This window comes from Mastacembelus armatus, chromosome 15 (assembly GCF_900324485.2).
Source record: "Mastacembelus armatus chromosome 15, fMasArm1.2, whole genome shotgun sequence".
NCBI lineage: Eukaryota > Metazoa > Chordata > Actinopteri > Synbranchiformes > Mastacembelidae > Mastacembelus > Mastacembelus armatus.
In genome coordinates, this window is record NC_046647.1 from 5,080,654 (window position 1) to 5,093,017 (window position 12,364).

The following is a 12,364-nucleotide window of genomic DNA, read 5'->3' on the forward strand; positions in this document are numbered from 1 at the left end:
TTTTGATTTAAAAAAAAAAAGCTAACTGTAAATAAACCAAGAAGAGCATTCAAGATGCATTGAAACCTGATTGCTCAAACCACTTCTGGATGTGGTGAAAGCTGCAGCATGCCATCCATGTTCATTCTGAGACAAGAACTTGCACTTGTATGTTTTTCGTCTCCAGATTAACCCTAAAGATGAAGAAGATTAAGCCTAATCCCTGTCTAAAAATGTGAGAAAATTAAGAGAATTTGCTCAACTTTCTATATGCAAGGTACACACAGGTCACACGTACTTAACGCACTTATCTCTCAGACACTCAGCTTCCAAATCAGTGCTGCAGTTTAATTAGTGGTTACAGGCATGTGATAGGACAGGTGGAGAAGGATACAAAGTTGAATGTTGACAACCTGAATAAAATGGGGTAAAAACTATAAACTGCTACCAGTAATTGATATTCTAGTGTGCATGTATGACTTGACGTCTGTACATGACAACGTACATTTACTGTATATCCTCACCTGTCTGTAATTCATTTTTACATTTGCATAAAGTATCCCTCTGTATATTAAAATTTAAGTCAGATGATCATATCTGTTATGGAGATCACTCTATGACTGCAGCTGCTGAATATGTTATTCCAATTCTATTTCAGACAGCTTAGCAGAAAAGTCAGTGCTTATGCTTAATTTTTCATTTAAATGTCCAACATATCCAAGAGTTGCTCTTGTCAATTAACAGATACATCACCCTGCCTGCCCTTCAGCTGAAACATAAAAAGGAATTTATTTGGTTAGAGAAGAGGGAATCTGGGTGAATTTTAATAAAAGGTCAAAACACTGCTCAAGGGGCTTTCCCTTACAAGCAAAAACAACAGGGCATGGGAAAGGGACCATGAAAACAATATTACACTGTGTTGACATCTGGAGAATCCAGACAAAACAATTCAGCATAGGAAGAATGAAACAGAATCCAGAATAGTATATTTATAACAATAAATAAAAAAATAATAAAATTAGTTTATGAAAAAGGAATACAATAAAAAAAAAAGATAAAACAGTGAAAATCTAACAATGTAAAAGCATCCACTGACAGTGTTCATAATTTGTTTTCTCCACAATATCTAATCTCATCAAATACGTGTACTTAACCCTTAAGACACCGCCAGTTGTTGGTAGCACAGGTGTGTTGGTTTTAGTCTGTATTGGACTGTAAATGAGTTGATTCTATTCATTCTTCTAAATAATGCAGAAAGTAAATGGTCTTAGTAAAATGGTCTTTTAAAGTACTTTCTACACTCAAGGGCACCCAAAGCACTTTCTCACTATTTGCACACTCACACGCAGTTAGACAACCACCAACCACTGGGGACAACTTGGAGTACAGTGTCTTACCCAGGGACACTTTGACATGCAAACTACACAAGCCGGGGAATAAAACCACCAACTTTTTAGTTCATAGCCGAACTGCACTGCCGCCTGTACCACATTAGAAATCATAATTTAGTCAGCAATTAAACATAAACACATTTTGCAGAAAACAGGGTTAATGTGATTGAGAAGTAGGATGACTTTTTTTACATTCCTGTTTTCTATGGTACAGTTCAATTCAATTCAATTCAATTTTATTTGTATAGCGCCAAATCACAATACAAATTATCTCAAGGCACTTTACAAAAAAACAAAAAAACCCAACAAATCCCTTATGAGCAGCAACTTGGTGACAGTGGAGAGGAAAAAGGAAACCATGAACTGCAGGTCTGTGATGCTCCTACATAAACTCCCTACACCTTTATCAACCACCACCAACTCCATACTCAATCTTTCCACCTCATTACATTTAGAGCAAATAACAGCTTACAATAGGGTTCATATTTTCTGAACAGCAGTAGCTTTTATTCTCAAGTGTTTTATTTCACTCATGCAATACAATCTAATCTAAATATCGAGGCAGCTCATGGGAACAGCCAGTTCAGGCATTGCACTCACCTATTTTTCGCATTATTGATTAAATCATACCTCATGTAGGTATCACATGACCTAACAACATCTCTCTGTGGATTTTTCACTCCCCTTCACAATGGCTCCATCTTATCTGGTGGAAGCTAGCGTCCGAATGTGGGCAATAAAGGCAGGTGTGGCACGTATCAGGCTGGATAAGGAGCACAGTTAAGATTAATGCACAAGTGACATTACTGATATAAAAGGCATGGCACAGCTTGCAGGTTTCAATCACTATCACACTGAAGTGATGTCCCATGAAGGGACAACGCTGCCTAACATCTGTCTGAACACCTGTATTATGGTACGCTTGGGGAAAAATACACACTTTAATATGCTTGAATAAAGAAGTAAAGAAGACAGCATCAATTACAAAACCAACATGTGTCAGCAAATAAAGCCTTTTGAGGAAAAAAAAACATGCAATCTAGGTCTGCAACATGCTGATCAGTAAATACGTACCAATCTACTGTGTTGTGTATTAACATTGGTCTCATTAGTAATACTTTGAGGAGATGTTTAAAATGAACACACGGGTACAGCATATAAAGCAGGGCCGGCAATGTGGTTTTATTAGTCTTATACAGTATGTTGAGTTACTCCAACTCCTACTGCATGTTTTATACAGTAGCTTGGTCAAAACCTGCGACTTTAGGCTCAAAGTGCATGGAATGTTGTAGTGGTCACTAAATGAAGTGGAACAGTTTTGTCCATTGACAACTGCATCCACCACCTGTTGATGAAAAAAAACGATGTTAAAAAGGATGTTATCTAAAAAATGGGATCATGTGTATTCGGAGATTACACAAGAAACCATTAATAGCTGACAGCACAAACTTTAGGTCTACCTGTACAAGAATCAGGTTATATTTAGAACTAGGTCGAAAGATGTTGGCAATCTGAAGTGAAAAGCAGAAATAAAAAGCCAGTCGTCACAGAGAAGGGGAAGATGCAGTGCTGTTTTAAAGTAGGGATAACAAAGCACATTCTCAGTCTCTCCAGAAAGATATTCACACTGTTGCTCTCAATGTTCAGATAAAAAAATGCCACAAACAAGTGTGTAACAAATAAAAAAGAGTGTTTAAGGCTGAATAAGGTCAAGCCCTGGATTCCTTCTCACCTGGTCAGACACAGACTCCCTTAATCTGAAGTTGGATTTGGAGGAGAGGGTTTCCAAAGCTATCTGACCGTCCAACAAGCACTTCAGACAGAGTCCAGTCCTCCTCACCTAAGTATTTGATCAATGTTTTGGACTTTTACGTACAGTTCAACCTCTGGTGTCACTGAATGTGACTGGTCACAATTTTAGCTATACAGCTATAAAAATGTGCAAGACTTTCTGACATGCCCACCCACTGTCATCTTATGCTGCTTTCCAGGTATAAGGAATATAGAGGAACTGAAAGTCCAATTGCCATGACTCAACCTCTAGATAACTTCGCCTGGACAACTGAGAATCTTCACAGACGGGTATAAGGAATAACATTTATTTTCCCTGTATGCATGTCATGCATGTGTTGATGTGGCAGTAAACCAGAACCTAATCAGAAATAGATGGGCAATCAAAATTGAAATAACCCCCTACCAACACTACTGAAAACTGCAGGGAATTAATGAATGCTTCAATCATTTTCTGAATTAGGACTCTTATTGAGCAAATCCAACAACAAGATTTATTTTTAAATTACTTCATTAAGGGAAACGGCATTCCATGAATAATAGGTCTGCACTTCCATTCAGGTGCCTGAATTCAATAAATGAGTGATATACTGTATATGACTGGAAAAACACGTACTAACTTCCGACAAACGCCTCTGAGGAAACCACTTTCAGTATCAAGAAATGAGCAAGCAGAATACTGCATTTTTAGGTTATACTAGCGTTGGACAGGTTCTTAAACTGGTACGGATACTGAATGGTTGATAACTATCGAAATCTTACACACGAGTGAAATGAGCGAGGCAGGAACCCATTTCTGTAACGTTATTTGTATTCAGTTGCTGTTTGTACTGGATCCTTGGAGGTACTTAAACTGGTAGAAAGAACCAGATGATTTATAGTCTGTAGCACAAAAATACAGTACAATGACTAAAAAGGGCTCATTTCCCACATTAGCAACATTGATATAGTATCCAAATGTAGGATATATTGTAGGCAATGAATAAATGCAACATAAATATTTTGCTCTTGAAACTGGCGTATACGTAAAACTGGTTCAGTAGCTGGTGCATTCACACCTGCTCTGTAGATATGTACGGCACATTATCTGCATGGTAAGATGAACCTAGCTGTTGCACGTAGTACTATGTCATGACAGTGCAGTATATGAAAGGCAGTGGGAAAAGACACACAGCAGATTAAAACGGTGAGGACAAGAAGATGGCGAACAAGACAAAGAAAAAGTTAGTGACAGAAGACAAATGGAGTGACAGACAAGGGAAAAGAGTAAGAAGAAAGAAAAGAGAGAAAAAGAAAAACATGGCTGTCAGCATGTTTCCTGCTACACTGGAGATTAAAGAGTCAGCATATACTTGGACTAACAAGTCTCTGCCGCTCTTTCATACACACACAAACATACACCGTAAATGTCCTCGAATATCTCCTTGACATGGGGGCTCATCGACAGCAGGAGCACAGCTGATAAGGAAGAAGAAAAGGAGATGAGCAACACCACATATCTGCCAGTATTCACACATCCCATCCTGCAACAAAGAACATTTACTGCATACACAAACACACACACACACACACACAGACATCACTTATTCTCCAGGTCAGCTGAGAAGCTGCAATCTTCTAATTTCTTATTCTAGCAGGGTCTTCTGCATTTTTCCCCTATCTCACACTCTCTTTCTGTTACACACACACAGGCACACACACACACAACCACACACACACAGGAGCAGCAGCAGCACACCAGCATACCATTACTTGTATGGTAAAATAATCTAATTAGTTTTGAAGGTACTTGAAGGCATCATTCTAGGTGAAAGGCCAGGGGAACACCAGAGGTATTACAACTCACCCCCAGGAGGGAGTGAATGTGTGTAGCCAATTTCACTGCAATCAGTCCCATGGCTGTGAAGCCATTTCACTAAACACACAAAAGTGAATCTCGGGGATCACACTAAAGTCGGTAGAATGAATGGCTGAATGATTATATATTTTAAAAAAAATTCTTGCTGCAGTCACCAAACTGAATAGATAGGAAAACATTCCTGCTGCAAAGAGCAGAACTTGGACTTGGAAAAGAAAGATATGTGTCCACAAATGGGTAAATGCAGCTACTGTATTAACCAAATTCATTCATGCAACTGCAACAAACGAATCTGTGGCCCTCGGGTTATGTTATGACGTTATTACCTTCCTAAATTAGCAGAAAAAGAAAAATCACACTTATGAGAATATAACACAAAACTGCTGTGTTTGAAAACTAGAAAATCTTTGCCATCTTTACTCAATGACTCAATGTGTAATAATAAATCAATGGTTGCTGATGACTTTCGGTTACATTTTGCTCAAACCAAACAAGTGCATTGCATGCGTTGGTATTTCATCCTTATCCACAGCCATGGCATTAGAGCTGAAGCATATTAATTGTATCTTACTGACTCTAACCACTGTGAAATTTTTAATACAAATTCCCACCTGCTCTAATCAAGTGAGCCCTGTCTGCTGGAATTCAATTCAGAAAACATGTGTTACCAAATTATAGCGCATTACACTTCAGAGCTTTAAATAAGAGCAGAGCTGTAGTTTTTAAGGGTTTGCAGCACTTGTCATTTCTGCACTTACAGCAGAACACGCCACCACTTGCTGTCACATGACCATGACAGTAAGGGGATGCTGCTAACACACAACTGGTAAGAGGAGCAGCTGCAGTTTTTCCTGCCACACTCACCAACACAAACTGACTTGAAACTTCAAGTAAAGTAGTTTTAGATTAATTTTCTCCTTATATAGCCTTCAGTACAAATGCATTAGTACATATAGCAAACCTACATAGAAGATGAAAACAAATATAATTTGTTTACGCTTTGGATTTTCTTATTAAATGCACTAAAAAAATCTAATTTTGAAACTTCACAGGAGCCAATTTAAGATACAATATATTTTATATACTATAAGGTTAGATTATGATTCATCTGAAGGGAAGAAGGTGAGGAACCTAAAGAATAGTTTGAAAATACACAGTAGTTTGTTACTACTACAAACAATATTCCTGTGCATACACTTATTTTCTTTAAAGGTGCAAGGTGTAAAATGTGAAAGATTTTGCAGCATCTAGTGGTAAGATGGCACAATATAATCTTCTGAGCACCCCTCACACCTCATCCCAACTGTTTCCAGGCATAAGGGAAGGCATGGTGACCAATGCATTTAAAAGAAAGTGTGATTCCCTGTCTAGAGCCAGTGTTTGGTTTGTCTGTTCTGACAGTTGTATTAATTTATCCTACTTTGACTTACTGATTTTCTCTGACACCAGTAAAAGTAACTCGTACCCGCTTTAAGTGAAGCAACAATTGAGTCATCACAGCCAGTCCTTGCTCTGAAATACTGTTTCTGCTGCAGTGTAACAATATACAAACATTGAGGAGGTAATTGCATTTTCATTGATTGGGAATAATTATATGCTGATTGCTTTTGATGATATTATAATAAGGTAATATTTCTTTTCAACATTGATTTTCTTTTGACACGAGCAAATTTATTACAGCACAACAACGTCCCTCAGACCATTGGATATGTTTGCACAGCAGTCATGCGAGACAAATGACTTCAAAGCTCCACTAAAAGCTGGAGTTGAGAGTTGAGCAAGTATGTTGACAGACTGTTGTGAAAACATCAAGGCATATATATTGACTTTATATGTAAACATGATTTCTTCTACTATATCAGTAGACTGTATTATGAAAAAATACAGAAAAATGCAATCATCAGATTAATCAATGACAATAATTGTTAGATATAGGACATTTATTGCAAATGTTCTCTTAAGATCATTTTTGGGCATTTTTGACTTTTTAAAAGTAAAACCTGAACTATTGAACTATTAGGATAAATCAGGGACAGAAAAATGCAATAAATGTTCATGGTTGGATACAAACTGAGGAAATTGGTGGTGTCTTAACCCATAAGTCACAGGGAAGCACCAACATACAGTAAAATTTTTGAAATATCAGTTAAGATGTTCTTTGTGGACAAACTGATAACCGTACTGTGGATTTCTAACTTAGCAGGAAGATTAAATATATGAAAATGTCAGGGCATTTTAGGCAGAATTCATACGAAAAATATAATGCTGTCCCTGAATTCTGACAAAAAGCAAGTCTTAGTGATTTGCAGCACTGTCTCTATAGACATTAATGTGACAGCTGCCTTAGTATAAACAGTCAATCACTGACAAATAACTGGCAGATGACAGTTTTATATAATTACAGATTGTGTATCATCATATTGCACAACACTGTGGATACATATGAATGTGAGTGTGTGTGTTCACACTGCTGGTCAGACCTCCACAGCACCGGAGGAAACTCATGGATGGTTACTTTTCTTCTAATTTACTGCAGCTACCCATCATTCTTTTTTGCTTGCTGTTTCCCATTTTTCTGTTGCTGAAACTTTAGACATTATAGGAAGTCCTCCGAAACAAGAACAGCAGCAACATCATCAATAACAACAACAATGTTAATAATAATAATAATAGTAGTAGTGGTAATATCTATCTTCAAGTATTCCACTTCAGTTAGCAACCACGATTATCAAATCACGTCCTGTTATTTATGCAGCAGTTCCCTAAAATGAACATACACTATGTAAAGTAAACTTTTATTATACGTATTAGTCATTTTGTGAATATGACTACAAGCATTTGTTCACTGCAAACAGCACGTGTCAGAAAGCAAATCTGTTCTCAGGGCTAGACTGGTACAAAATGCAGTAGGTCAGGGCAGAAATATTGCAATGGAGCAGAAATGTGACTGCATTTTAATAGTAATAAAGGAGCTAGACAGTCTGTTTAGAACAGATGGAGATGAAGATGAAGATGGAGTAAGGCAAAGTAAAAAATGTACAGACCCTCATGTTGTTACATTTCACTCAGTGGATGCAGGCCATAACCTACATTTCTTTTCCCCGTAGAGCATCCAAAGACACACACACACACACACACACACACACACACACACACACACAGACACACACACAGCAGTACCCACAAGGCTGAGAGCTACATTATTCCCTCACCGCTCTGCAGTCCATGAAATAATCAGAATTTACTAACCATGACCCAGAAACACATACATTTACTTCCTTCTCATATATACAGTATATATTCAGTATAAACAGTATATATTCTGTATTCTACAGAAAATGCATTTATATCACATGTTTCAGACATCAGTGATTCCAACTAATTGGAGGTCAGGGTTAGCTAAAATTACATTCCACTCAAACCAGCATCAGTCATGTACTTTTAAATATGTATTTGGCTAATAGCAATAATTTTGTCTTCATACAGCTTTCCATAAATTTCCAGATTTTATTTTTAATCAGAATGTTCAGAATGAGCATCTTCCTTTGGTGCAGTGAGCATTGATAGTTCATCTATTAAAAAAGCTAAATCTGCCACCAGCAAGGATTTTTGTATTTGAACAAGTGATATAATTATGACAGATATGTTATATGTTATATGGAAACAGGTTTGATACTATCTAAAACACACTTCTATTTTTATGGACAGCATCATACTTGTCGAGATATGGTTCCCATGTTTATGTCCCCGTGCAAGAGAAATAATCCATACTAATGCACAGAGCAAAGTAAAGCATCTGCGAACAACATGAATGTTTATGAGGACCATCCCTTGCGGATTCAGCTTGCGCACCACAGAGGTGGAGCAACACATCTCTGATATCACACATCATGCATTCATAAACCTGCACTGACACACAAAGAAGGAAGTAGTTCTCATTATCCTCGGTCAGACCTTCACAATGTCAAAACAGCGATGCAGGTAGTCTAAAACATGATCAGTGTCACCGAACTAGGTTCTCAATCTTTTTCTTCTTTACTTCTCATCTTGTCACTGTAGGTGAAGCTCTCAAGACTAAAATGTCAAGGCAACAACATCAACCACTGCAGAAATGAAGAAGCTTCATAAACAGGACTGGATACTGATGTGAACATTAGTTTGTAGTCAACAGACTGATATGGCTGAAACTGATATTACAAAGATATATCCTTACTTTAGACTTGAATATCTTAGATGCATGGTGGATTACACCTGACTGCAGTTGGATGTGACATCCAATCCTAAGGTGTGCAAATGCAGCCAAGAAGCAACATACACATGGCAGCAGGAGACATCAAGGGCGAATACAGAATAATTCTATCCTGTTTGTTAAAGTGAGCAAGTTAGCTGATGTTAGTGTTTGTAAACCTATGCCAGCTGAACATAAACCTAAACCAATTTGTTGTTTTCTAATGCAATGTAATGTAATCTATTACAGAGTGCAATACCTTTACCTTTGTGTTGTTGTGTCTCTCAACTTTATCAACATCTTTTTCTTTCTTCTTCTCCTCTTTTTTCTTTTCACGATCCTTCTGTGGAGTAAAAAAGAAAAACTGGTGTAATAGTGGCTTAATTTACAGCATATATAATTCATTTTTGTATTACAGCATCTACTAAAATCATATACACAGCCACACACAGCAGTGTTAAGATAATATGGCTTTATGCGTATTGTACAAGGTCAGATAAATGTACAACCTTAATCATGCATATTAATACACACTTTGAATAAATATTAATATAATTTGTATTATTTTACAATGTACAATAATGACTTTAGGCTGCTGAAAACAATTCAGCAATATACAGTATGTCACATTGATAAGTGACATGGTCCTGTGCAGCAACACTAGAATTAACATATAATACTACTTAAGTATGCAGAATAAAAAGGAACTTCTCTTCATTAAATCACAATCTGACAGCCATTATTATATTCTGTAGAAGATAACATGAGGCCTAATGGTAAAGATTTCCTATAACTCATAGCAGGATGAAAACAATTAAATTTCATTCCTTAATGTGATTTTAATGCACTCACAATGCAGATTTAATGTGTAGCCATTATTAGCGTACGGAGAGTTGATGTAGTGTTTTCAGGTTAATGGCTCGATCTTGCTTTGTTATATGTAAATGAGCTGGTTCTGGTGCCAGCCACCAACAGGGTTTGGCTAATAACTGTCAGGAGGCCAAAAAGAAAGCTTTAGCTTAGCAGGTGAAGCCTACAATTTAGCCATTATGGCAACAATAACAATCAGTTTCTCTCCGTGTCTCCCTCTCTCTATTCTCTGTGTAATTACTTCACAGGCTGTATAATGTTTATAGTTATTTATGCTGAGATGTTTGTGCGTCTTGAGAACATAATAATCAATGGTACATAATCATCAATATTTAGAATGATGGCAAATCAGAATAAACACAGAGCATCACTCTAAAATATCTTCTGTGAGGATACACTGTATAAGTTCAGTGGTGAAAATGTGATGAGTTTAAAAACCATAAACACAGCACATTGTAAAATCTGTCACACAAAGACAGCTTGAGGCAAACGGCAAGGTTTGTCGCAGGGACAACCATGCTTATTTTTGTTTGGATTTTAATTACTTTAGATTGTTACAAGTACTTTATTGCAGGCAAGTGGAGGCAACAATGGCTACTGTTCACACAGAGATACAGGTTCTATTCAGACTGATTGAGATTCTCGGTGGTTCATCTGCATAAAATTTTGTCTGCTGTTTTGTTGACATATCTATCAGCAAGTTTGAGTATATTATCTCTGAGGCTCTGGCAGGCACCAAGCCTCTGACTCTATTAACTATAAGCTAATGAGGCTAGCATTGGCCAATTTGCTCCAGCGGCATTAGCAGGCTATTATAATCCCATCTGATCATCACTAATAATACACGGCAAATTACAGCTGTGTACCCTCCTCTGCATATCATGTTAGCTATATTTCTATCTTATTTAATCAGTTCTTGCTTTCATGGTCAGTATGACTCAAAGAAGCAGTGACCCCATGCACAGGTACAAAAAATTATGGCTGGTAGAGATTGGCAATGCACTTCTAAACACCTCTGCTGTGTCCATTCACAACAGCCTGTATAAGAAATGCCACTGAGGCACATTTGTTATTAGAGTATAAGCAGAAAGTAGTGACCATACCATGGTGTGTGTGTGTGTGTGTGTGTGTGTGTGTGTGTGTGTGTGTGTGTGTGTGTGTTAAAAGCAGAGCACAATTTCCGAGTATGGGTCACCATAGCATGACTGAGTGACAAGTGCCTTCTAAAGAAATGATCCAGGCAATGAATCAATGAATGTATAAACTGATCAATGTTTTGCAAGACGCTTGTGAAAAAGAAGAAAGATCAGTTTACTACACCTGTTTTTTTGATGTGCAATAACACATTGACTCAATGTTTTGTAGCAAACCCAAGGCAGGATTACTATTAAATGATGTCCTTAAGTATATCTCTGCATTCCAATACTGATAAAACCAAAGAGCCATCTGAGACCTACCCTGAAACTGATAACCCAGGAACCAGGATTGCATCACACAGCATGGAGGTGGCCACACCAACTCAACAATACACTGGATTTCCAGATAGACAAATATATACTTTATTCATCCCCCATGAGGGAAATTCAGATTGTCCTGCAGCTCTGATATTAATTTTAACAGAAATTTCACTAAAATATAAAATATAATTAACAGATAAAGGCACTCAGTTAATAACATTAGAGGTCGACCGATATGGGTTTTCTCTGGCCGATGCCGATATTTAGAAATCAGGGCAGCCGATAGCCAATATATGATGCCAATTCTTTTGGCCGATTTTAATTTTCCCCCTTCATCTCACAAGGAATAAAAACTGCCCGGGAAAAAAAAGTGATTTAATTGCTTAAGTTAAACATTTATTGAGGACTGATTTATTGCAGGGTACCTGCCATGATCCTTATGTTAGTTGACAGACACTGCTATAATTCAAAGGGCCATAGTCTAAGAATATGCGTAAACAAATCATATGTACAACAAGTCATTTGCATGTGAAAGTAGAAACGCGCGCAGTTCAGACAAAACTTCAGACTAAAACGTGCACATTAACTTTCCTCATTAAAAGTGTATTTTTTGGTGGGAGCATCGTGCCCATGTTGAGTGTGTCGAACACAGAGACACATTTATTGAGGAACGTTATCCTGCAGACCACTCCAGTTTTTTGTCCAGTACCACCCCCAGGTACTTGAAGATCTGTACAGTTGTATACTCCTCAGTTTCTCCTCATCCCTGTCCTGGAAATCCATCTTTTTC

The 12,364-nt window shown here is 37.4% G+C and overlaps 1 protein-coding gene across 3 annotated transcripts in view; it reads right to left on the reverse strand.

Moving 5' to 3' along the window:
- The window catches only part of LOC113131352 (stromal membrane-associated protein 1-like), a 114,856-nt gene that overhangs the window by 37,588 nt on the left and 64,904 nt on the right, over positions 1-12,364 (reverse strand). For all 3 annotated transcript variants that reach the window (XM_026308468.1, XM_026308469.1, XM_026308467.1), the window contains exon 6: positions 9,513-9,590. In XM_026308468.1, coding sequence (XP_026164253.1) covers positions 9,513-9,590 — 78 coding nt within the window. The remainder of the gene's footprint in view (positions 1-9,512; positions 9,591-12,364) is intronic.